The following is a 26,641-nucleotide window of genomic DNA, read 5'->3' on the forward strand; positions in this document are numbered from 1 at the left end:
CCTATTTGTGTTTTTAGCTCGTATTTGTGTTTTTGCATGCCAGTTGCTGGTGAAGTATGCATGTGCTTCTTAGTTACTAAGTCCATCTTTTGTACCATATTTTATGCAAAATAAAGATATTTGATATTTGATAAAGGGCGTAACAATCACGGAGCGTGACTGTACCAATTAAAGAACGCATACCTATCAAAGTTCTTTTTCGTTTTGTCAGAGTTTTTTCTTGTATTTATAAAAATATTTTGCCATGGAAATACATTATTCAAATAATAGTCACACCTTAACGAAGATATATTTACTTTTTACCATAATTGTCGGGGGCTTCTGGACTATAATTCAGTGGTTTTACGGTAAGAACTTACTATAGAAATGCTTACCTTTGTGGGAGTGAAGAGGCGCTGGCGCCATAGCTGGACGTCCGTTTAGCAGTCTCTCTGTAGGAAGGTTGCCGTAGCCTTAGCTCTCTCGTTGGAGTGCCTGATGACCCTGGAATTCCAAAAGAAACCTTATTAACACCTTCATAATTTTGTACAAAGCTATACATAGGTATTCAAAGAGCAAATACCTCCTAACACAAGTGTCAAACTTAAAAGGAGGATTCGACACCTAGGCAAAAACTGGTTATATAGAATCTGTCCGGAAAGAGAAGAGTCGTGGAATGTATTGGGCCCCATACATTCCACGACTCTTCTCTTTCCGCACAGACTCTAAAAATAAACGAATTTTTGATTTTTTTGATTTTTTTGACATATGTAGTTTCTAAACGGAAAGATGTTTTATGATTTGCATGTAAAACTTATATAATTATGCCGTTAATAGTCAAGCGTAGTTCAGGCAAAGAAACTTAAATATGACATTGTCTAACTAGACTAGGTATCAGTAAAATAATGCATACAAATGAGATGAAGTAAAGAAATGGAACGTATTGGACTGACTGATTCTTATTGATTGACGATGCTGGCGCTCAGCCCCCAGCGCCCAGCCCCATGTCTTTTAACATTAATCTAGAAGATATTCCTCAACATGGTTCAAGATCTGATTCCCACCTGTGTAACCCCCATTTCTTTGAGGTGTTGAAGATGCTGGAGCTCTCCCTTCTAAAGCGTTGAGCCTTCGTAGAGCATCAGCGAGGGTGGACCGAAGACACAGCAGTTCCTCAGCCTGCCGGGCGCAGCGGACTTCCAGCTCTGCCACGCGAGCCGCCAGCCCGGCGCCCTCTCCTTCTAGCATTTCATCTGGAATAGATAAAGAATTGGTTAATAATGGTAAAATCAATTGACTTGGTGCTTGAGTGTCATAAGTCATTGTGTACAGTTTGTTTTTGCTATCCTGGCGAGCGACACACAGTGAAAACGCGAAAATAAGCAACAAATCCCACACTTTTTCACTGCCATGCCGATGCGAGTCAGCTTAGACGGACTCTAGTTGACAAAATACTACGGCATATACCGATCTTTTTAGAACCAATAAATATGAAGTATTACCACCAGATGTTTCGTGTAACAAACTTAAATAATACAAGCTAGCTGTGGCAAGGGTATGTTTAAGCTACAGCTTGTTTCTTTCTTGTCAACGGATTTGGCAAAATTAAATCCTTAATGGCCTAAAAACATTGTAAGCAAAATACCTTTAAAAGACTCAATTAAAATCCGTAACCCCACTAAAACCTGCCATATATTTAAAGACTGCATCCCAATTAAGCACGCGACCACCTTGCGAGCCCCATATAGGGATGCGATGTTATGCTCAAAGGCCGGCCGACCGGTTCCACGACCTTTTCCATGCCCGCATCACCATCACCAGCGAGCATTCGTTTCAAAACCATTGTAAATGGTCTTCGCTGTGTGGTGGCCGGCTTTAGAATAGCGCCTCACATAGGATAAGTGTCGTACGATTCCACAAACGAAGCAAAAACCTGTTTCGTCACAGGGAGATGGACCTCTTATAGCATTGGCTTGCAATCCATCTAGGAGAAGGATACTCCAAAATTAAATCCCGGCACGAAGTTACCGTAAGGCGCAAGTAGGGTCCAACCTAAAATAAGCGGCGTATTCCTACAGCCGACCTGCCTCCACACGTATTAGCTCGCCTTTCCTGTGGGTTAAGACATCCCTGCGTTTCCTTAATTCCGTCCCAGACGGTGTAATGTCCGTGGAGAGGTCATTGTCTCTACGGTGTTAGTGGTGTTATAATATATTATACACCATAAATCGTCTGCAATAGACGCAAAGGCCAATAATGTAAATGGTCTGCAGATACGAAACAAACATACGGATATCAAACACTCCTTGGGATGTACGTTCTGCAAGTGATAGTACCCACACAATCAAAACGTAATGATTGCGAAAACGCTTTCAGGTCAACGGTGCTCAGTTGTTGACCAAGTATTGTTGTCGGAACAATAGTGGAATTGGCGACATGTGCAAACGGCGGTATAGTTATAGACAATGGCTACGTAACGAGGGCGGAATGCAACAAGGCCGGTGCAGTTGCTAAACTGAAACCTGTATAAAGCGCGATATCAATGTCATTGGGAAGAATTAGTCATAAGTCTATATATTGTATACAGGCTATGCAGGATTTATGCTAGATGAAACAGTACATCAGGTTCTATGCTGTAAGGAAAAGCATTAACATTGTGCAAATAAATTAGATGAGAATGCATACTACATTATGTAATTGGGATGATGATGATGACTTAAGTAAAAATTAATTATTTCTAAGAAATTACTTTAATAAACATTTAAAAAAAGAAGTCGAATTTGAACGCAATCTCTATTCAATAAATCGGAAAGTACGCACAAACGGAAGAACTTGTCAACATTACGAGTAACTACTTGATTACTTGTAATCAATCTTGGGAGCAGAATGTCTCTGATAATAATGTCAACTTTAAACATTTAAGTAACATTAACGATAAGACATATCACGAAAACATCATCATTCAAACTGTCAACGCTAATTAACAAAAGAAACCTATTAATTAACATTTCTATCTGTCGGAAAGTGCAAGTGACTGCATTTTAACAGGAAGTAGTTTACATCCGCGTCCGTCCGCGAAGGTTGCATTCTGTACAATTGTGCAACAGTGTAAGAATCACATTGTACCTATTATTGCTGGGGTACATATTCGCAGTAGTTCTCAGCATCTTGCTGATAATACTGAACTCAAACAACAGGATTGTAACTACTGGAAATAATAGCCTATAAGCTTATATGTAGCTTTTTACTTTAGGTCATAAATGAAGGTACCTAATATGTATTAACTTACGCCAGGCGGCATAGACGTCGTTCATGGTGTCTCCGGGAGAGTCGCTCGCCCTGGAACTCCTGGACTCCCTGTCTCCATGGCTCTCCATCTTGGCTCACTTTTCTCATGTATGAACGTTACTTATAGTCATAGTGTTAGTTAGACAGCCCTACTTCTGTTAGTCGAGTTGATAAATTCATTTCGATCGCGCACATCTAACACTTCGCGGGTTTAAATTCTGAACAGGCACTTAGTCAATACTGCACTGGTGTTAAATCTTCTGATTTGATCACATTATACTGTACACAATGAAATGTAATGCAACCCTTAATACAAAAATATAAATTTGGATCCACATTTGTATCATATTAGCGTAGGTACCTGCCTATCTTTATTCCGTATCACAATTAACCAATTAAATTAAACAATTAAATATGTATACAATTAATTAACAAACGCTTTCAGCGCATGCTTGCGCATCTTCCTAAACTATACGAGGGGTGTTCAAAATATTCTCGGTATGAGAATGAAAACAAACAAGTACGAAAAGTTTGATATTTTTATTTTTCAATATACTCCCCCCCTATGTTCATACACTTAAAAGATCGATCAATTATTTTTTTTAATCCTGCATAAAAATATTTTTTATCTTTGGTGTAAAAATGCTCCTCCACTGCCGCCTTCAATGCTTCATCATCGGAAAATTTATTTCCACGCAGATCCTTTTTAAGATTTGGGAACAAAAAGAAGTCGCTGGGGGCTAAGTCCGGACTATACGGTGGGTGAGTAACAGTTTCAAACCCACATTCAACAATAGCTGCCTTGGCAATATGAGCAGTATGGACGGGGGCGTTGTCATGCAGAAGCATAACACCTTTGGTTAACTTTCCTCGCCTCTTTTCTTTGATTGCATCCTTTAATTGACGTAGAATGTTAGCGTAGTACTGTCCTGTGATATTTACACCTTTTTCTTTATAATCGATCAGTAATACTCCTTCACAATCCCAAAATATCGTGGCCATGACCTTGCCAGCTGAAGGGATGACCTTGAACTTCTTGGGATGAGCTGAACCCTTAATGTGCCACTGCATGGACTCTTGTTTACTCTCTGGGTCATAATGATGAACCCAGGTTTCATCTCCAGTAACTATTCTTTGCAGCACCTCATCAGGATTTTCACCGCACAGGTCAATAAAATCAGAACAACAAGCTACACGCATGTCTTTTTGAAGCCGAGTCAGCATTCGCGGAACCCATCTTGCACTTACTTTTGACATATTAAGATGGTCATGGATAATATCATGTACGGTACCAATAGAGAGATTGGTTACTTGTGCTATAGATTTTACCTTCACTCGACCATCTTCCAATATAAGTTTTTCCACTTTATCAATATTTTCTTGTGAAGTAGCTACTACAGGCCGGCCAGGTCTAGGGTCGTCTTCAACACTCTCCCTTCCACGTTTAAACTCGCTTGACCACTTTTGAATGGTAGATAAAGAAGGAGCAGACTCACGGTAAACACAATCCATTTCCTCTTTTATGGTTTTTTGATTTTTACCCTGTTTTGTCAAGAATTTTATCACGCATCGATGTTCTAATTTAGTTAACATTGTCAATTCCCACATGATGTTCATGTTTGTTCAGCAATTGCAGAAAAACAAAAGAACATCTCGCTTCGAATTATACTTTTTTTTAATGTCAATGAATAAACCTTAGCGGCCAGTAACGAAAGAAATTTTAGAAGAGGTTGTAAGATATCAATACCGAGAATATTTTGAACGCCCCTCGTATAAAGATGATACGAGTCGGTGCTATACGGTACCCAAAATGATAAAAATGTAATAGACCTGATGGTTTTAGATGATTCTTACGTCATAGAATGACTTCCTAAACAATTAAAATCGCGGTTTTTCTTCTTAAAACATTATATAAAACTACATTTCTGAAGTTTTTTACAATGATTCATCTTAAAACATTGTCACCGTTGGTTATTGGAATGCATTCTCGCGTGATACTTTCCCGCATCGCAAGGTATTCCGGCTTACGGTACCTCCCATTTGCATACAAACCTGATCTAACCCTAACTGGCCTAACTGTACCTCACACAGCGATTGGATACTGTTTGCTCAAATTATTAGTATCCGAATCTAATTATATAGTACCTAGTACAATTAGCTGCAAAGACATCTAACACATTTTTCCCGAAAACAGGGAATACTGGCATACTGTCTGCGTCTACGACAAGAGCCCAACAAACAATTTAGTCGTATATCAAGGAGCTATACGACTCGAAGTATTATAAAACAGTCGTCATTTTGACCGTACATCGAGTAATGGTGCCTTATGCAACTAAAAGTCGGATAAACTTATTGTCGTGTAGCAAGGTCGAATAAACGTCGATTCTACCATTTTATACAACTAAATAGTCGGTGAAACTTATTGTCGTATAGCAAGGTCGTAAAAACGTTTTTTCTACCATTTTATCCGACTAAATAGTCGGTTAACATATTGTCGTATAGTGAGGTCGAATAAACGTTTATTCTACCATTTTATACGACAGTCGTATAGTAGGTATTACGACGACTTCTATATAACTTTCTTAAACGACAGTTGATCGCATAGAGGTTATGGTCGTAATAATGTCGTAGTCGCGACAATTTTGTGGTATTGATACCCATTATGCGACTTTTAAACTACCAATAGTTGCTTAAACGTCGTAAAAGTGTTCCTTATAGAACAGTCGACTAACTGTTACTGCGGCGACCGCTATCCATATTTAAGTAGCAAAAGTGCTATCATACTACCGCTATGTAACCAATAGTCGAATAGATGTGGTTAAATAAACTTTTATACAACTTTTGAAAAGTTATGGCGGCCATTACAATTCAAACGTGTAGATTATAGAACCTTAAGTTGTATAACTGTCCTATAAGGGAACTGCTTAATAATTTGTTAATCAAAATAATTAAATAAGTAAGAATTTTAAAAGCGCATTACTAATTAGCTATAAACGTATATAGCAATCATCAGTAAATTTGACTGCGCGCTAGTTTAAAGATATAAAATACACTTTTGTCTCCTATTTCATAGACCACCAACTTAATAAAAATGGCTACTAACTTTCCTTCAAAGATACAATTTCACACCACTTGCTTAATAATATTCCGGTCAATTTGACACACTGAACTTGCGTTGAAATTATTATTTATACAACCTTTAAACGGTGATAACACAACTTGAAGTCGTATAAATATCGTACTTCGCACCACTACTCTTCCTTAAGTCGAATAGGCGTCGTAGTAGTTACTTTTATACGACGAAGTGTCGAATCGGCGACGCATATACGACGACTACGAACTAAATAGGTATTAAAACGACCATTACTCAACTTCTTTACGACTTTAAGTTGAATAAGGTGCGCCCAAATCGCGTCGAATAAAAGTATATACGACGATTATACGACCACAGAATCTGGTCGTATAAACCAAGATTTTTCCTCAAATTGTTAGTTGGGAGGTCTAATCTTTAGTGTTTTGTCAACAAAAAAACCGCGCAAAAAAACAAACGCTACGCGAAGCTCTAGGCCACTTTGCAGGCCTAGACCGGCTGTAGCCTTTTCGAGTTTTAATGGTTGATTTGCTACAAATTGGGTAATGAGAAAATGTACAAAAAAATGAACAGCGCGACATACACGTTAGAGATACGATGCTTAAACCGAAAAGGATATACACTGCAGCCACTAACCTGAGAGCTGATGAGGAGCTGGAATCTTCGGAGTCCACGTGATCTAGGTGAACTGCAGCGTCTTCTATCACGTTCCTTACACGGTTTTTGAGAGTTCGTATGCCGGCCGACGAGAATAAACACTATGTAACACTGAATAGTTCAATTTGGACTATCCATTAGAATTTACGGTGAGAGATATGCAATTTCGATGCGAACACGTTGAGATTTCAAAATGGAGTCAAAGAGAAGATTAAAACTTCGGCGTGAGTTGTCTCGCTTGCGCACAGGTTGCGCGTAGATCTTGCATCTCTTTCTAAGCGGCCACAGACGTAGACCAACGATCTACGCTATCCAATCGGAAAGCATCGAGAATATATTGATGGCGCGAAAGTTAAACTACTTATATATAAAACGTGAACATACCGCCCACCAAAATACAATGTTTTGTATTTTAATAAACCTTAACCTTAAGCGCGAAAATGTGTATGAACAATCTTAACCTAAATCTTAAGAATTAATTTAGTTTTTATAACTACCATTAACCTACCTATTATTAAGTTACTAATTAGTCGATTTGGTTAGGTAGTGGACATAATTTAGCTAATGGTCGTTTAAGAAGATTTCCATTAGCAGTTCGGATTGTTGCTAAGCGTACAATTCCGTCCGGCCCAGGATGCAGTTCTACTACGCGGGCTAACGGCCAGTGTAACGGCATTGTATTCTCAGTTTTGATGATTACAACCGAATTAACGTCTAAAGGTTGGCAATGAGAAGTCCATTTTGCACGTTTTGTCAGCGATTGTAAATATTCAGATTTCCAACGCTTCCAAAAGTCTTGTTGAAATCTTTGAATTAATTGCCATCGACCCAGACGATTCAGTTTTGTCGAAGTGTGATCTTCGTCGGGTACTGCAGTAAGCGGTTCAAGCGTTAGAAAATGACCTGGGGTCAGTGCGTTGGGGTCGTTCGGATCAGAGCTCACGGGGCATAGCGGCCGAGAATTAAGCGAAGACTCAATCTGAACGAATAACGTGGATAGTTCTTCGAAAGTAAGCGTTTGATCTCCGACAATACGATACAAGAGAGATTTTGCCGCTTTGATTTGAATTTCCCACACTCCTCCAAAGTGAGGACTCGACGGTGGGTTAAATCGAAACTCTATGTGTTCTGTGCTGGCAGCTGATCTCATATAACTATTGAGCACGTTATTTGCGCCTATGAAATTGGTTCCACAATCCGAATGAATAACACTCACTCGACCTCTGCGACCCACGAATCTTCGAAGCGCTGCAATAAAAGCTTCAGAAGATAAGTCTGATGCGGCTTCAAGGTGTACAGCCTTTGTCGTGAAGCAAACGAACAGACACAAGTATGCCTTCCCTATTTTAGCACCTCTATATGAACCTAAACGAATGCGAAATGGCCCTCCAAAGTCGACGCCAACTATTGAGAAAGGCTTGGCTTGATTTACGCGAGTTGCCGGTAGATCACTCATGAACGGTTCAAGGGGCACCGGATTCAGTCGATAACATCTGATACAGTTCGATAGACAGTGCCTAATCGCGCGTAGGGGAGACAAGATCCAAAACTGCTGTGTTAAGAGATAATGCAGCGTGTTCGTGCCTGGATGACAGTTTTCGCGGTGGAAAGCCTCAATAATGCGGTAAGTTAACATGGCGTTACGCGGAAGTAAAGCAGGGTGTTTATGATCAAATTCGAGCCCAGACCTTGATAAACGTCCGCCCACCCTAAGGATACCATATTTATCTATGAACGGATTTAATTTGCGCATAGATTTGGGAAGAGGCTTCTTAGTTTGTAAACGAATAATTTCATTATGAAAGTGTTGCGATTGTACGTGTTTAACGATAGGCCTCAGGGCGTTGTGAAGTTCATTGAGATTAAAGTAAGTAGTCTGACAACGCGTTTGCTTGTTACGTAGGTTTCTTATAAATCGCTGACAATAAGCTATAATCCTCTGTACCTTTCTTATCGAAGAGAATTTCTCTAGTAAATCGTCAAGGAAGTGTGTGTCGTTTTGGACGATGAATGCGTGTGTGCGTTCTTCAGCTATAATGTCAGAATTGCCCTGTTCGGAAATATCACTCGTGGATGCATCGAGTGAAGGCCATGTTTCAGGTGGCTGCCTAAGCCACTCCGGTCCCGCCCACCATAGGGAACTGTGCAACAACTCTGCTGGAAACAATCCGCGAGAAGCTATATCAGCGGGATTATCTGCCGATGGTACGTGGTTCCAACTGGCGTCGGGAATCGATTCCTGAATATGACTAACTCTATTGGCGACAAATGTCTTCCAACGGTGTGACGGCGCCTTTATCCATGAAAGAGCAACGGTGGAGTCAGACCAAGCAAAAATTTTGAAGTTCGGTAATACTGACGAGTAAATTTCTTTTACGTATTTAAGGAGATCTGCGAGTAATACCGCTGCGCATAGCTCCAGACGTGGGAGAGAAACGCGTTTGATGGGACAGACACGACTTTTGGCTAAAAGTAAGTAGGTGTGTACCTTATTATAGACATCGGTGGCGCTTAGATAGACCACAGCTCCGTATCCAGCCTCCGAGCTATCTGAAAACCCGTGTATCTGACAATTCGTCATATTCGCGATAGATAAACAACGAGGTATCTCTACGAGTTGCAGTGATGATAATTGATCAGAAAATCGTTCCCATTGTTCAACAATTTCATCAGGAGGGGTTTGATCCCAGCCTACGCATGCAATCCACAATCGTTGAATAAAGCACTTGGCGAGGAAAGTTAAAGGACATAAGAACCCCATAGGGTCGAATATACGAGCTAATTCACTAAGAATAGTGCGTTTAGTACAAATACGGTTTAACGGTTTCACTTCAAAAGTGAATACGTCTTTGATAGGGTTCCATTTTAAACCTAGTACTTTAAAACTATGACTTTGATCATAGTCCATAGAGACAAAATCTGTCAAACAATGTTCAGCTGGTACCTCTGCTAATAATTCAGGATGATTGCTGGCCCATTTTCGAAGTTCAAATTGGCCTCTCTTCAATAAGCCTATAACTTGACTTATGGTTTGTTTTGCTTCCTCGAAAGATGGAGAACCGCTGACAATGTCGTCGACGTATACATTATGTTGTAGGACTGACTTAGCTAACGGAAACTCATCTCCTTCGTCTTGGGCCAACTGTTTTATTGTACGACATGCAAGGAAGGGCGCTGAGCTAACACCGTATGTGACAGTATTCAAACGGTATTCTTGTATGGGTTCGGACTGGTGAAAACGCCAAAATATTCGTTGATAGTCACGATCATGTTCAGCTATTAGTAGCTGACGATACATTTGCCGCATATCAGCGGTGAAGACAATTGGATTGATACGAAACCGGCATAATATGTCAAGAATGTTCGTTTGCAGTTTCGGACCTATCAGTAAACTTTCGTTAAGAGAAATACCGCGCGCATCCTTTGCCGACGCGTCAAAAACGACCCGCAGCTTTGTTGTGGCGCTTTCAGGGCGTAAAACACAATGATGTGGTACGTAATACCTACCTTGGGACAATTCGCTAATAGGAACTAGACTCATGTGGCCGCTTTTTAAATAGTCCGCCATGAAATCGGAATATTGTGCATGAAGTTCAAAGTTATTTAGGAGTTTTCGCTCTAGCGAGTAGAATCGTCTAAGGGCCGATTCCCTCGAGCCGGGAAAGCAGAGATCCTTGGCATTTTCTTTAAAAGGCAAGGTGACGATATATCTCCCGGTGGGATCACGAGATAACGTTTCAGTGTAATGTTGCTCACATTGGATTTCTTCGGTGGTAAGCTTTGGAATCGCTTGAGGAACGGAGTCAAGCTCCCAAAAACGTTCTACTTGTGAACGGAGCTGCTGATCTCCTTCTGTGACAAAGAATGAGTTCATTTCAGCTGCTCCGGCAATCTTAGTACGACCCATCAAAATCCATCCAAATATTGTATTAAGAGCAGGTGGCTGGAATTCTCCTCCATCAATACTTCCTGGGGTTAGAAGTAGGGGGAAGACCTCCGCGCCTAACAGGACATCGACTTCTCCAGGCAGGTCACATTTAGGGTCGGCTAGTTTCAAGTTTTGCACATGAGTCAATTGAGTCTTATTTAGTTTGGCGTTAGGCATCGGACCGCATATAGTAGTCAAAGTGAGAGCTTCAATATTGAATACCGTTTCGTTATTCACGCCTATTTCTAGCTGAATTGCACCCGACACGGGAGCCCGCAACATACTTAAACCGTTAATAGTTCGTGGAGTTGATGATCGATTGAATCCCAAACGAGCAGCCGCACGCTCAGTGATAAAATTGGGTTGACTACCCGGGTCGATTAGTGCGCGACATGATTGAAATCTCCCAGCAGAATCGCGAACGTTAATCTGGGCAGTAGCTAGCAATACAAACGAATTCATGTGTGAATTTGTAACTAGGCTCGCTTGGGTACAAGTATTTGAAGATTCGACTACGTTGCAAACGTTTTCCGCTTCGTTAGCTTCCGTAGTTTCAAGATGAAGTAGCGTATGATGGCGTTTGTAACACTTTTGACATTTGAAAATGGATTTACAATCTTTAAGGCCATGGGAAGGTTTCAAACAATTAAAACACCAACGGTGTTGTTTAGCGTGATCGAATCGTTCTTGTGGTGGTTTAGAGGAAAACGTCTTACAGTGGAGTATTGAATGGTCTTCTCCACAAAACGAGCACTTGGTAATAGGGGTAGGTGTCGCCGTTTGCTGTACCGATGACGTGGAATGAAGCGTTGTTTCACCTTCGTTTTGATCATCTGCTGCTAACAAAGTCGTTGTCGCTAGTTTTTTCACATTGTTTAGTTTGTCCGAACGCTTATCAAAAGGTTTGCCAGAATAATTGAAAGAACGAGATTTGTCGGCTACCCGAGACTTGTCAACATCACGAGTTTTATCATTTGACGAAAAGTGCGTATCACGAACGAGCGCTTCGCATTGTGAATATAGAAAGGTCTTAAGCGACTCATACGTGGGTAACTCGGCAGTAGTCGGCTGTTTCTCAAACAAACATCTAGTCTTCGAATCCAATTTAGAAAGAAGAAGGTACGTTAGAACAAAGTCCCATTTGTCAGTAGGTAAATCGAGGCGCGTTAGCATGGTTAAATTTTCTTGAAAAGTATCGAGGGTTCTACGAAACTCCTGAGGTGAATTCGATTTGAACGTAACATCTAACATTTCTTTCCAACAAGTAAACGCTAAATCACGCTTACCACGGTAACGCCCGATTAAAGTTTCGTAAGCAGCGCGGTAATACTCGGCCGCCACGGGAAAAGTGCGGATGAGTGCCAACGCGTCGCCCGACAGACAAGATACTAAGTAATGCATTCGTTCCGTATCTGATAACGCCTTGTTTTCATGAATAAGTGAATTAAACATATCGTAGAATTCGGACCACAGTTTAACATTTCCGCTAAAGTTCGGAAGATTGATCTTCGGGAGCCGGGCTTGTGTAACGTTACTCGTTGGAGGATACGGCGGTTGACTTGGTTCATCGGAAGGTACCACGAGTTGCCGATGCAACGAGAGTATTTCAAAGTAACATTCGTCAAATTGACTTCTAATTTCATCCTCCCTAACCTCCAAGTCGCTATCGATAACGCTCAAAATGTCGGCATGAGCCTCTTCAAATTTACTTGCATGCTTTTTAACTTCTGAGTAATGTACAAGAAACGGGTCCATGTAAGTTACGTCATTTTTCGCCTGACGCGCAATCTCTAATGCTTTCTTTACGCGGTTAAACGCAAGTGTACGAATGCGACGTAACGCCGGTAGATCGTTGACTGTTAAACCTTCCATTTCTATCGACTTCGATTTAGTTCCTTTAATTGATTTCTTTTTATATAATGCCATAGTTCCGACTGTACCGGTTAGTACCTATAGGTAGGTACGTAATAAGTATTTGTAGTTAAGTATTGTATTGTATCGTAAAGTTATACGTGAAATACTAGTAATACGCCCTAGAGTAGGTACACAATACCTAAAGTAAACAAATCCGTAACGATATAATTTTTATAATATATCTTACAAATACCTATGCACGAATGTGGTTTCAATTTCACTTGCAGCGAAATATGTAAGCATAAAGTAGACGTAAGTACAAATAAAATCTACTTAAATGAATTCTCTTGAATATACGATAGAATAAGTGAATATAGGGTTATACGTATTGAGATGCACAAATAACTCAAAGAATTCAAACAAGTATTACACCTTATACCTACCTATTCGAAGAAAATGAATATTACGATTTACGATGGTATGCAACGCGACTAAATACAGAAGACGATAATGCAATATGAACTTCTCGAAAATGTAGTGTAAGTACACGGACTTCTCAAATTGGTCGGTTTATACCAGAATGATTTGCAAGTTATTGCAGTATTTCGCTAACAATTGCCAATGTTGTTATATAATCTTATAAGTAATAAGTTGTTCATACACATATACGCCTGTTTTAACACTTGATTTATAGAATTTCAACAAAAACTCAGTAATTGCGCTGCTAGTAATAATACCGGCGGGTAGGTATTTTACGCCTTGGAATGTTGCAATTTTACTCAAAATATTGTAAATAGGTGGGGAATACTTGAATTTGTTAAAGTTACTTTACTAATGATGGAATCTAAAGGTTCCCGGGTTTCGGCACCATAAAATATGTAGCCTTTTCGAGTTTTAATGGTTGATTTGCTACAAATTGGGTAATGAGAAAATGTACAAAAAAATGAACAGCGCGACATACACGTTAGAGATACGATGCTTAAACCGAAAAGGATATACACTGCAGCCACTAACCTGAGAGCTGATGAGGAGCTGGAATCTTCGGAGTCCACGTGATCTAGGTGAACTGCAGCGTCTTCTATCACGTTCCTTACACGGTTTTTGAGAGTTCGTATGCCGGCCGACGAGAATAAACACTATGTAACACTGAATAGTTCAATTTGGACTATCCATTAGAATTTACGGTGAGAGATATGCAATTTCGATGCGAACACGTTGAGATTTCAAAATGGAGTCAAAGAGAAGATTAAAACTTCGGCGTGAGTTGTCTCGCTTGCGCACAGGTTGCGCGTAGATCTTGCATCTCTTTCTAAGCGGCCACAGACGTAGACCAACGATCTACGCTATCCAATCGGAAAGCATCGAGAATATATTGATGGCGCGAAAGTTAAACTACTTATATATAAAACGTGAACACCGGCAATGTTACTTTTAAACCTGCCTAAAACAAAAGCCACTGATAAAAATAAATTCCGTCTCTTAAATATGACCTGGATATTCGTAATTATTAACAATATTATTTTCGACATTTTTAAGCAAAGAGATAACCTCAATTACCAGATTAGTGCCTTACATAAACATATTAAAAGTTAATACATTTCATAACGCGCCATAACAGCATCCATGTTTACTTACCAACAATTATAGAGAGAGGTTAAGTGTTTCTTAAACGGCACCATTAAAGCTCTGTTATTACATCAGGAACTTGCGTGCTCCCAATGTTTAAGTCGATGATTAAGTTGTTTTCAAAATGAAAGGTGTTGTGGAAAGGTGTCATAAGAACGCTGGGTAACGAAGACACACATTAACAAAACATACCTCCTCATTCTACACAGTTTAGATATTAATAAGTATATTCTATACACAGTGGGCTCGAGTAACCCGACAGATTTCAACCACGCATTCCTGAGGTCAAAAAGGCAAAAAAGAAATATAACTATTGGTTTGGGAAAAAGAAAAATAACATTGTGTTTTTTTTAGGCTGGTAAATTTTGGCGAAAATAAAAGTTAAGAACGAATATGTCATATTTTTTTTAATTTACAGGTAAATTCTTCGAGTTTCCTTTAAAACTTTCATATCTGTCAGTAGTTATGTCTAAACTAAGGCATTTAAGTATTAGCGACAATTAGCGTCGCAGCCAAAAAGGCGTTTTTCACTGAGTTATTACAGGAACAAATTTTCACACGAATTGTCACTATCTCGAAAACAAGACCGATTTCAGAAAGCTTTGTATGACATTTTAGTCTCTAAAATGGTGTACCCATATTTCGTAACATAGTATTATTTTCAATATTTCTTCCAATTTTCAGCGGACCACTGCGTTATAAAACAATATTGTTCCAATTTTGGGATTTCTGGGCAGGAATCACATGAAGTAAATTGTTCCTTTTATTTACTTTTCAGCTAATTAGTACCACTGACTGCCAGTGAAAGGTGCCAAGTTTGGAGCTCGGATTAGCACGAGCCAAATAATTAGCCTAACTAAGTTACGCACATGTGAAATTGTTTCACTTGCATTAACATAGCTTAAATTACGAAAGTAAGTGAAAACTTATGTAAGTAAGTCTCATTGATACATTATACTTACTTATTGAACTCAGATGGTTGATAATATCATCCGAGTATGATGTACGTACAAAAAAGTAGTTTCAATAATATTTTAAAAACGAGAACCTTGATATTCTTGATTTTGACACCCGATTATAACAAGCGGCGTTTTCAAGTCGATCTAGATATACCTAACTCTGTCTGAATGGTTGAATAGGCACGAGTACTGCTAAAACGCTTGTTACCGTGGCTTAGTATTTACGCTGTAAGAAGGCAGTTATCTAACCAGAGTTCAGACAGATAAAGGTTATCAGATGGTGCGGCACGCTAGTTTCGTTGCCAGTAATAAAGTACGCGAGAGGAGAGAAACGTCAAACAGAGCCGGGTTCCGTCAATTTAATTTATTATCTTTATTTCCATAGTAACGGGTCAAAGGAAAGGTGGGGTATTCTAGGTAACCTAGCCGCTACGCCACAGGTAGATTAAAGGTTCATTTGCACTGACGATCTGTAGCATGAAGCGATAACTAATGCCAATTTGTCACGATTAGTGAGGCTAAAACTAAAAATTACCTCTTGACATTTCAATAGTTGCATTTATCAAAAAGTTAATAATTAAAGAATAGTTACACAGAAGTTACCTATCGGAATTTGACAAAAACACCATGTATATTGGCCAGATTTTTGGCATCGGCAAACGATGGGTGGCAATGGCAACGACGCGCCATGACCAAGACAGTCTTTGGCACCTCTATATAACTTGAACTAGCGACCCACCCCCGCGCCCCGGCTTCGCATGGGTTACACAAAACCTTAACAAGTTATATTATACACCTAAATAGGGATGTAACGATACCGATACCGATACGATATATCGGCCGATATAATCGGCAGGCCGATATATCGGCATCGCCGATTTAAAATCACCCGATATCATAACAAAATGTAAACAACCCACAGTAAGGTATTTTATTGGGCAACAATATTCTTCACCACAATTTTAACTTGATGTGTCAAATAAACTTTTGTTTTCTTAACAGAAATCTACCAAAAGTGAAGTTTAATTACTGATGTTGGTTTTCTTGTGCTTTGATTGTTTGATGGATGATTGATTACCTAAATAGTTTATTTGATTTTGATTTAGCATTTTTCTTTATTTATATTTTTTAGTTTTTTACACTTCTTAAAATCGAGTGTCTATTAAACATAAGTATGTTTTATGCATATAAAGGATATCATTATTTATTTATTTGATTTATTATTTTATTAACTAACTACCAGGCAATCGATATCGGTATCGGTATCGCCGATTATTTACTTTAAATATCGGTATCGGTATCGTATCGGCAAAATCATGTATCGTTACATCCCTACACCTAAACCTTCCTCAAGAATCACTCTATTGATAGGTGAAAACCGCATGAATGGATCCGTCCAGTAGTTTTTGAGTTTATCGCGAACATACAGACAGACAGACGCGGCGGGGCACTTTACTTTATAATATGTAGTAATATTGTTTTTCTACTACAGTTGTTTCTTTTTTGGAACTTTGAAGAACAGTTACAGAAGAAAAACAATATAGCCAATGAAAAGGGACGGAACCCTAAAATCTCATGTTTATCATAACACATTCCCACGAGCGAGAAAGTCAGCGGTCGTGAGAAAACGCTTAGAAAAAGACAATTACTGTAATCGGATACACGCCATTCTGAACCTTAACTCCACGTAATAAGGCTAATGAGTTGGGTGACATTAAGGTGTCGGGTTACATGCCATAGATTACAAGTATTAGTACTTACGTAAAATGAGATGTTACGGTTCGAATGTCGCGTCGCGTGTGAAAATTGCGTAAGCGCAAATTCGGTGGTTTTATGTAATGTAATTAATGTTGGTAATATTACCACTTTTACAAGGGTTCAATAATCTGATTTAATCATTTTTTTCATTTATGTTATATTAAACTTGAAACTTAATTAAATGCTTGGAATACAAATAGGGTTGAATTAATCGAATTTTAGGGCTAAATTGTTTATGTTTTTTAGGGTTCCGTACCCAAAGGGTAAAAACGGGACCCTATTACTAAGACTCCGCTGTCCGTCCGTCCGTCCGTCTGTCACCGGGCTGTATCTCACGAACCGTGATAGCTAGACAGTTGAAATTTTCACAGATGATGTATTTCTGTTGCCGCTATAACAACAAATACTAAAAACAGAATAAAATATAGATTTAAGTGGGGCTCCCATACAACAAACGTGATTTTTGACCGAAGTTAAGCAACGTCGGGCGGGGTCAGTACTTGGATGGGTGACCGTTTTTTTTTGCTTGTTTTGCTCTATTTTTTGTTGATGGTGCGGAACACTCCGTGCGCGAGTCCGAATCGCACTTGGCCGGTTTTTTAAATATCGATGTTGTGAAAGGTTCAAAATTCATCGAAAAAGTACGATTTTTACGAGTAACATAGAATAGAAGTCTTATAAGTTTTATCTACCCAAATATCATAAACCCTCCATGATGCGTCCAAGAACCACACATTATGACCACCATAAAAATATACTGTTTTGTTAGAACAAATTTCTTATCTGTAACAATGTTATTATTGCTAAATAATAACATCGATTTCGATAATATTATGCATTCAAATTTCGAACATCTTTGAAAAACAATGAAATTTTATTTGACCTCTATTCTAATATCAGTCGAGATGACGTTTAGTTCGAAATTAATTGTTAATTTTCAAACAAATTTGACAAATGTCGCACGTAAGTAAGATATCGAACGATATGATAGTTGGGGCCGACTCTAGTTTGTCTCTGATTGTTTTGTTGCATAAAATTGTTCAATTTGTTGAATTTAAACCATAAAATGAGCGATCAAGATGATATAGATATTTCGGCGACGCCTCCTGATATCCGTGACAAAGCAACTAACGTTATAAATGACTTATTACCAGCTAAGTCAAGGAAACAATACAAAGGAACATCTTCTGTCCGAGCTGGGCAAGTGAATTATAATAATTGCACCATCCAAACTGTAGGTAAATAATTATTATAGTTCTAAATCAATTTCTTCATTTTCGCATTTGTTTACTAATAATTATTGTTAGTGGCCCTGAACAACACCGCGATGCCGGTCATAATATGCGGCTCCTGAATGCATCATGAAGGCTTATGATATGTGGGTAGATAAAGTAGTGTATGTAACTGTACATAATTAGGCATTAAAACACTCGTGTGATCCTCTTAAGAAACTCACTTCGTTCGTTTCTTAAACCCACACTCGTGTTTAATGCCCTTCATTATGTACAGTCACATAAACTACTATTATATCCAGTTAATCCGCTCGTTTCCTAATTAACAAAAAAAAAGTTGATCTGATATTTAACTCGAGATACGAAAGCTTTTGTCTTTAATTGCAATTGGAATGTAAATAGACAAAAAATAAATAGCCGTTTGTAATCGCACAATAGGTTCTGTGAATCTGCTAACTGTACCGCGAGATAACATCAGAGAGTCTCACGAAGCGTTGTTGTTTGCAGAATTACTTCAGTATACACTATACAGCGAAAAAAAAGGAAAGGTTAATACGCTCAAAACCAGGGCTATTCATAAATTACGTCATTTCAAATTGGGGGGGGGGATCGGATGTTGGTAACATGACGTAGGAGGAAACGGGGTCATTCGAAGCATGATTTTTGGATGATTTTAGGGGGGAAAAAGCGGCCAAGTGCGAGTCGGACTCGCCCATGAAGGGTTCCGTATTTAGGCGATTTATGACGTATAAAAAAAAAACTACTTACTAGATCTCGTTCAAACCAATTTTCGGTGGAAGTTTACATGGTAATGTACATCATATATTTTTTTTAGTTTTATCATTCTCTTATTTTAGAAGTTACAGGGGGAGGGACACACATTTTACCACTTTGGAAATGTCTCTCGCGCAAACTATTCAGTTTAGAAAAAAATGATTTTAGAAACCTCAATATCATTTTTGAAGACCTATCCATAGATACCCCACACGTATGGGTTTGATGAAAAAAAAATTTTTGAGTTTCAGTTCGAAGTATGGGGAACCCCAAAAATTTATTGTTTTTTTTCTATTTTTGTGTGAAAATCTTAATGCGGTTCACAGAATACATCTACTTACCAAGTTTCAACAGTATAGTTCTTATAGTTTCGGAGAAAAGTGGCTGTGACATACGGACGGACAGACGGACAGACGGACAGACGGACAGACAGACAGACATGACGAATCTATAAGGGTTCCGTTTTTTGCCATTTGGCTACGGAACCCTAAAAATCGTCAAAAATAGATGACGTAATTTATGAACAGCCCCTAAGTAAAATACATATGTAGGTACAGAGATTTTGAACGGAGTTCGATAATTGCCACTTTACGATTCTTTCTAAACTAAATCTAGTAAGTATACGTAATACAGACATTAAAGTAGTCAATTGAAACGTGATACATTTGAAAGTATACATATTTCTCTATCCATTAACCCGTATCGTGTATCTCAAAAGGCAGCGGCGGTACCTCATGTCAGATCGAGGATGTGACGTCACAGTGCCATTATAAATTTCTAATACGTCAGATTCATTGTGATCCTGCGCGCGCGCGGCTCAGTGATGAATAAATTATTGGGGCGATAAATGGTTACGTTTATAAGAAACTAATCCGTCAATGTTCAAGACAGTGGGATTCTAATGATTATGAAGAACTGGCGAACGTTGTTATGATATTGCCATGCAGATAACTTGATCGGAAATAGTTAATTATCGATATGATAAACACATGATAAAAATGATACATTTTCGTTTTTGATTATTGGTCCGTGATCCCATATATATATATATGTCGGAGCGAGACACCAGAAAGACGTATTGCAGCATTACAGTTCATAGTTAGACGCCTGTATAAAATCGATTAGCAATGTTTGGCGTATTGTTGAACTAAATGACAGGTAGAAGGCTTTGGAACGTCAAGATGACGTAGTATCTTGAGTGAACGTAGGCACGAGCGGGCATTTTTGTCGTTATGTTGGTAGACTGGTCAGGCAGGTTTACCAACTTGAATTGGAGGCGGGAGCGGTTGGCTCCGCCGCTGGAACTGGCTTCCTTCTTCTTGATCGGACCGCGCTAGAGATCGGACGTTAGCCAAGCTCGTGCCTAATTCGCTACGTTCCTGAAGGCTTACACCTGAAGGATTATTCTGAAAGCTTATAGATTCTCACGTTGTTTAACCGTTTAGCTAAGTGTTTTATTCCAAGTGTTATTTTGATTTCTTATGTGCCATTAGAAGCTTACTTTTGTAAAATAAAGAAACTATGTGTTGTTTTGAAAAGATGTGTCCCGCCGAGTTTGTTGCCGGGTTAAATCTTCTCGGGTCAGAGGTGTAGGGTTGGAACCGGTTTAGTTTGACTTAAATAAAGATTTGAACGATTTCATGTGATCTTTTTATTTTTATTGAATTCCGATTCCATCGTAAGATCGTTTAGTTATTTTTATTATTTAGTACTCAAATAATAGTAGGCACTAGTATGGTTAATGAGTCCGAATGTTTATTTCATGCGTAGGTAGCATACCTACTATTTTGGCTGTGAAGTAATACATCTAGGTACTACCCCCACGCGCCCACCGCCATCGGGACCATCCGTCGCCGACATATATATATATATATATATATATATATATATATATATATATATGTATATGTTTTTTCATTAATTTTAGCTTTACCACACTTTCTCGTTACGCCCGTTTATACATGAAAGTAAAATATTTTATTTTCACGTGTTTTTCCTATCAGATCACTTATCAGATCAATAATTATAACATGAAGTAATTTTTTTTACCATGATTTTGATTAGCAATCAAGTCGGTATTCATATTCAATGACAATGAGTATTCGATATTAAAATAAAATAACACAAAGCCGGTTTAAACTTTATACCTACCTTATCCGGCCTCATGATTCTTTTTGTACAAGATATACAACTCATTTATAATAAGTATAGTACATAATACCTATCATAGTAAACAGATAAGATAACATAAGTAATAGATTCGTTTATTTTATAGTGCGTGACGCCAAGTTAACTATGCTTGGACGCTGCATATTGTAAAGATAAGATAAGATAAAAGATAATATTGTCAATATCTGTGTCGGACCGTTTTGCTTTTTTTGATATTTTTGTTTTTTAAGGCGCTAGAGCCCTTCAAAAATGGCCAAAATGGCCTAATTGACTATGCCGCAATGAGAGGCGTGCTATTCAAAACTGATATCAATTAGTCAAAAAAGCAAAACGGTGCGACACAGATAATGTCATAATCATTTAGATTTCCAAATTTGGTTACGATTGGTTAAGTTTTGGAGGAGGAAACAGTCGAGTACGAAACCTCGATTTTTGAGATTTTTACGCAGTATTTTTCGCCTTGTCCTTATCGCACTAGTTTTAGGAGCCGCTTCCGTTAGCGAGACGGGTATATTTACCTAAAATATTTAAATCTTAGCTCCTGTTGGCTCTTAATTTTGAACAATGTAGTATTGCTAATGTATATGGGAGGCGAAGCGTACAAACCGTTGCAATTGTATATGTAATAAATAATGTACACACTACACATGCGTGTTAACATTGATAAAATATATTGTACCTAATGTTCACCTAATTGTACTAAAAGTTACTCTGATTCTTGATCTACCTATTCCTATCGAGAAAGCAAAAACAAAAATGTAGAAAAGTTGTTGGTCCCGATAAATATAGTCTGAACCTAACCTCAAGCAAGATATGTAACTGTTCGTTCAATAACCAACTCTTTAGACTATATCTACACATAATATCTCCATAATTTTAGAATACATTTGTGAAGGTTCTTCTAGTATGGTTACTCTACTATTAATAATACAACAATGGAGGTACTTGCAGGTACTCTGATCTGACCAATCCTTCACGATGTGTCCTCCTTGACTGCCTCGACCCAAGTGAACGAACTGCACGAGCCTGTCCAACTGGCCTCGTGTCCCCACTACCTACCATGTTGCCAGTAGTATAATGTTATTTTCCCAATTACCCCTGTATTAATCGGGGTAACGCAATAATATTGCCACATTAAAATTATTATTTAACTGCTATCTTTAATGTAAACATAAATAAATCATGACATTCGGCCATCCGACTTCGTGCATGACTCCGGCGCACGACCCTTATCACCAAAAGTTAGTTCCGTTTTATATGTTCCGCCAATCATTAAAAATTAAAAAAAGTTTAGGAACTGTAAATTTAAAACGTAACTTATCACAATTGATACATTTACCTGATCAGCAAAATGTTTAAATAAAATTATGATGTATATCCACTTGAAAATAATATCATGACATTCGGTCTTCTGTTTTGTTTATCTTTACTTATATAACTAATTAATTCCCCTCTCTGTTTCTCATTACTACATATTATATACTGTAAGTCCAAAATTTTCACTTATGTTGTAACACTCGTTTTTTTTTGTGTACGTAACGTTTAATCCATACTAGACAATAAAATTTCATAATACCTGTTATTAATTTCGTATAATAACTATAAAAATATATAAATAACAAGGCTCAGTTTTTATTATGCATAGGTACTTTGTTTTGTTTTCTCATACATCTAAACATTACTTATGTCCGTTAAAGCATACGTGCATGGCTTTTATTTAATTCAGTACTTTTTTTTCAAAAATTGTTCGATTACTACGTTTCCCAGTTTTACATATTTTAATATTCACTTCTTGTCTGACCCAATATTATATTAGGTATATTGAATTAATGTAGACTTCCTTTTAATACATTCATGTATTAATCGTTACAGCTAAAATATAATATTTCACCCCTAAAGTTAGGCGTTTGCGTTACAATTTTCAAGACCATCAGTTTTGTGTTCAGCTCAAAACTATTACGTTCAGTTTCAAATTTACACATCTACCATGTATGTCTCTGAATCCGTAATGTATAATAAAAAACATGATCACAACTTGCCAGTGACAATCCTTTTTCTAATTCCTCTGATCTTTAATAGCTAACAAAACTTTGCTACTCATCTCATGATTGGTATTTTTACTACAATATCACACGAAAATTTCTTTCTCAGTGAAAAAAAAAAAAACAATAATTGTAATCAATCAAATTTCACTTTGAATAACATTGCTTTCGCTGATTATAATTCAATATACTAATGTCTACATATAGTGATACTAAAGTTGCCTTATGCGCTCCACTCAGAATCAGTATAATGTCATTATTCATTACTTCAAAAATAAACTAGTTTAATAACTTCTTTATCTTCTGTCATTCTTTTTGTGATTTCTGATTCCATCATTTCCATCAATTCACTGTCAATATAGTAAGGTTATTTCAATGTGTCATTACATTGTTATAACTCCAATACTGAAGCAAAATATAAATAGTTACTAAAGTTAAAATAGATATTTAAACTACTTAACTACATTACTTGCCGTCATTCCTTCATGCTAATCCCTACACTATCGCTAAAAATGTAATTTCTTCAGAGTAATGTCACTATGCAGGCCCGTATTAAGATAATAACATTTAGTGCCTTGTAACTTCGAAAGATATCAATGGGTAGGTACCTACTAATTCTCAAGAAAGTAAAGTTTTCAAATCATATCAATAATTTGTTAAAATTATAATTTATTTAATATTCGCCAAACATAAGATGTCTGAATTAGTATACATATGTAAATCACTGCTAGATACGCCTTTACGTTAATGTAAGATATCGAGTATCATCACTCATCACTGAAGTCTTAACTTTATTTAATTTCAGCAATGATTGAGACTGCTTAATCAAATCAAGTCTTAATTATCAAGCCGAATAAAATCCTTTTTTTTTATAATCTTTCTCTAAAACTAGGTATTACATATTTCTATGACATACTTAGCGAAACGAGGAGACGGGCTGACTGGGGAACAGACTGGGTTCATTGCTCCAAGTCCACATTTTGTAACCTTTGCCAGCTTTTATTTTTCACGTCCATTAACTTTTGTTACTTTTCTAAAAATATATATTTTAATAGCTTGCAAACCATAATTATCTCTTCTTTTTTTTTTTAACACAGTCACTATTCATATCAAATTCTGTCAAGGTGTCTAGTATTTGAGCGTAATGGTGATGATCGTCAGGTAAATATAGTCTGTCAAGCCGGATATGTCAGTAGCAATGTAAATCAAACTAAAGTATGGTATCCCTAGGAAACGAACAAAAAGCAGCAATGTACATCGAACATCGATGAAATGTAAACAAAACAGTTCCACAGATATGACACGCGATTTTCGAATAATTTAAACGTAGTGTTGCTAACCCGCGATTTTTCAAATCTGCCGCCTTTTTCTACTGACAAGATTTGCTTGAACGAGTATATTAACTAAAGTAACTAACTAACTTAACAAAGCTTAAGAAGTATAATTTATTTATTATTTTACTTTACTCTGTACATACGTCACATAGTTATCTAGGTCTGTACATTTCTCATAATTCCAGTCTTTTACTACTTCCACATTTCGATTATTATAATATCCCAATTACATAGGTACTTAATTCTCAAAAACTACGTAGGAAAGATAAACGCTTTTAGGATATCTGAATCATAATTATTTACTTTTATATACTTTCAACCTTAAAGTCTTATAACCAAGTTCTTTCGCGTTTAACTCAATTTTGTCTGAATTATTACTCCCTTCTCTCCCCTATTCCTCTACATAATCTATAGGTATTTAGGGCATTGCCACCATATACACTCAAGTGCTTACTTTTTTTCACTTGCTAACATTTGTCACAAATCCCATGAATACAGCAAATCGTTTACCGTACGTTCGATCTGTTGTTCACTTTCCATTCTCGACTACTCAAAAGTTTATTACCAGAGATGCCTTTGTACTGTCTATAAAGTCTACTCTGAACTATATTCGTGTTCTATGTTTAAGTCGTACAGTCAACATATTTCATACATTAGGTGTTTTATGGTATCGACATAAGTATGTGTAGGTATCTATTATCCTGTTGTTCATTAGCACTTAATCACTTTACGTTGCATTCATCTGTTTTATTTAACGGAATATCTTGTTTAGTTCATGATAACTACCTCTGTTCTTTTATTTACAGCACTTCTATATTTGACAAATTTTTAATAAAATAATGAATATGCTCATTGCAAACTCATGATAGCTAGAACTTGGTGTGCTTAAAACTCTTCAATATCTTGATAATGAAATATCAAATCATTTCTAATCCATCGAAACATGAAAATAATTAAAAATTATTTAAAATTTCGCCTATAACAAGGAATTTTTTCGAATACTGATCATCAACAACACAGCATCTAGGATAAGAAAAATTTAATCCATTTCACAAACCCACTGTCACAAAAGGTTGCGACTTAAAAGTAGGTATTCACTCAAAAAAAAACTAAAAGATCAAGTCAATATAAGATATCAACCTGATATCACAATTTCATTTAAATATTTGAAATACTGTCAAATTCAACTTAGAAGTAGTCAACTTCAATAGTTAAAAAGAAGCTTCAACTCCCACACATGTATCTTTCATCATGACTGCGTATATAGTCAACTCTGTTGCTCTAAATAGGTTAAATTGAACAGATTATTTTTACATCTATAAAGCGCTAAGTAAACTATCCATCCAAAATAATATTTAATCTAATAGTTAGGTTTGGCTTTCATTTCCTTTAATGAACTCGTCAACTTAAAGTAACTTGAGTCAGTGAATTGTGAAAGATATCTCTTTTGAGTATTTGATAGAACACAGACCGCACAGTTCTTTTTACTCGAATGCGTCTTTCTATTCCCAAATTTCGTTTAGTCTTCCTCTCGATAGTAATAATGAAACAGCTGTGTCTTATAAAATATTCAATATTCTTCTCTATTGTTTTTGTCTACTTTCAATGACTTCGACTAAGAATTCTCTCTTTTTTTTCTAACTCCTCAACCTCTCAACACCAAATATCTCCGAAATCGTGTAAGCCTATCACTTTCAAAACAAACGAATTCATTATAAAATAAGTATTTCTTTCGCAAACTAACTAACACAGCAAAGAAACAAACAAAGCTATCATCTGGCACTGACAAAAATACAATAATTCTATAGAGTTGTATAAAACTAACTCCCATTACTCGCTCTCATGTAAATAAATATATTATTTATTTTTGCCATGCAAAGGCTTGGGTTAACTTTTCTTAACTTATCTTCGCTTATGTTAAGCTACCACAATGCTCTCTCACATTGTTAT

At 37.3% G+C, this 26,641-nt stretch overlaps 1 protein-coding gene across 1 annotated transcript in view; it reads right to left on the reverse strand.

The window, feature by feature from the left end:
* Nucleotides 1-26,641, reverse strand: part of LOC134653602 (echinoderm microtubule-associated protein-like 2) — a 117,686-nt gene that overhangs the window by 42,925 nt on the left and 48,120 nt on the right. The window contains exons 3-4 of the mRNA XM_063508999.1: nucleotides 1,044-1,232; nucleotides 375-483 (exon numbers count right to left, since the gene is read on the reverse strand). Coding sequence (XP_063365069.1) covers nucleotides 375-483; nucleotides 1,044-1,232 — 298 coding nt within the window. The remainder of the gene's footprint in view (nucleotides 1-374; nucleotides 484-1,043; nucleotides 1,233-26,641) is intronic.

Source organism: Cydia amplana, chromosome 13, assembly GCF_948474715.1.
Source record: "Cydia amplana chromosome 13, ilCydAmpl1.1, whole genome shotgun sequence".
In the NCBI taxonomy this organism is placed as follows: Eukaryota; Metazoa; Arthropoda; class Insecta; order Lepidoptera; family Tortricidae; genus Cydia; species Cydia amplana.